General features: G+C 33.3%; 1 protein-coding gene across 1 annotated transcript; it reads left to right on the forward strand.

Annotated features, from left to right (window-relative positions):
* The first annotated feature begins 886 nt into the window (after positions 1–886).
* On the forward strand, positions 887–1,576 carry LOC116344680 (uncharacterized oxidoreductase TM_0325-like). Its single transcript, XM_031773337.1, has one exon. The coding sequence runs from the start codon at positions 1,035–1,037 to the stop codon at positions 1,479–1,481; it is 447 nt and encodes a 148-aa protein (XP_031629197.1). The 5' UTR covers positions 887–1,034; the 3' UTR covers positions 1,482–1,576.
* The last annotated feature ends 38 nt before the right edge of the window (positions 1,577–1,614 follow it).

Here is a 1,614-nt window from a genome sequence, read left to right on the forward strand (position 1 = left end):
GCTCTATACCGAGTCTCCGAGAGTTTCATGTAAACTCGCCTTGCAATAACCAAATGTCGCCTAGTGATTCAATCACGATTGGTATTCGCTTATTATTCAATAGGTATCACCCGTTTTTCTCTAACACGTCAGGATTTTCCACAATTCTCCTAGAGAGTTTTCCGGAAAACCAAAATTGTCTGTTTATACTCTAGTAACATTTTGAATTCATGCAATATCTCAGAGGGGTGACCTATCAGGCGTTGTAGTACGGTTCAAGTATAGTTAAGCCACACAATTCGTTTTAGAAAAAATTGACTCATTTGAAAAAAAAAAATGATTTGGTTATTATTGGTCTGATGTCCACATTTTGAAGTAAAATTGGTATCCATTCAAACGCTCTGAAAATGAGTATTTGGGAGTTTTTGGCATGAAAAGACCGAATATGATGCTTTTTCTGCTATAAAATTAGATTTGAATACACTTACCATACGTTGACATTTTTGGTTATTTTTGACCATTTTGGATACTTTTTGTGTGGTAAGTGTATTCAAACCCAATTTTATAGCCAAAACAAGTGCATTTTAATCGAATGATTGCGATATGGTAATGAAGGTTTTTCTTTGTCTTTTTTTTAGTTTTAGTGTATTGGCAAGTATTTCATTCACAGCTGACAATGGCACCAAAACAATTATCGAGAAAACAACAAATCCAATGTGCAAATAGAAAAATCGAATTTTTCATGCATTCACAATATTTTGAATATGTTTTACCATGATTGTATGCTACATTTTTCTTGTTAATACGAAAATATCACAACAATTTATTTAAAAAAAAAAACAAACAAAATAAGTGCGTTAAAAATTTAATTTCATTAAAAAAAATTGTTGCCTTCGTCTGTAGTTTTCATAATGTTGTTGTGTTTCTCTCATACAGCAAAAAAATGATAAACACATCGATACAAATTATGAGATAATAGATGTAGTGATACTTAAATCTTATCAAATCGAAATAAGAACTATATAAGTCACGTTTTCACGACGGTTACACGTCAGATGTCTTTTGAGTTAAAAGTAAAAGGTATTTTTGGAAATAAGGTTATTTTAATAACTGGTGCCAGTTCCGGCATTGGAACTGATGGTGCTGTTCATTTGGCTAAAAAAGGTGCTATGGTTAGCCGCAATCAAGAAAATTTGAATAGTGTTAGCGATAAAATAAAAAGTTTCGGTGCGCCAAACCCATTGATTATTGTCGCTGATGTAACAACTGATGGTGAAAGAATAATTGAAGAGACTGTCACTCATTTTGGAAGATTGGATGTCTTGATTAACAATGCTGGCATTGTGGCGTGTAATTCAATTCAAACAATAAAATTGCATGAATTCGATCGCATCATGAATGTAAATGTTCGTGCTATTCAACTTTCACAATTGGCTGTTCTACATTTGGCAAAAAGTAATGGCAACATTTTAAATGTTTCGAGTGTATGCAGTACAGTTTAGCATACTGCGTATCAAAAGCTGCAATGGATCAAATGACAAAATGTGCTGCATTAGATTTGGCTTCAAAAGGCATACGGGTTAATGCCATCAATCCCGCTCACATTCGTATCCCAATAGTTGAAACCGGATTTGG

Source organism: Contarinia nasturtii, unplaced genomic scaffold, assembly GCF_009176525.2.
Source record: "Contarinia nasturtii isolate CC-2019 unplaced genomic scaffold, AAFC_CNas_1.1 Cnas_scaffold_1135, whole genome shotgun sequence".
NCBI classification, from domain to species: Eukaryota; Metazoa; Arthropoda; class Insecta; order Diptera; family Cecidomyiidae; genus Contarinia; species Contarinia nasturtii.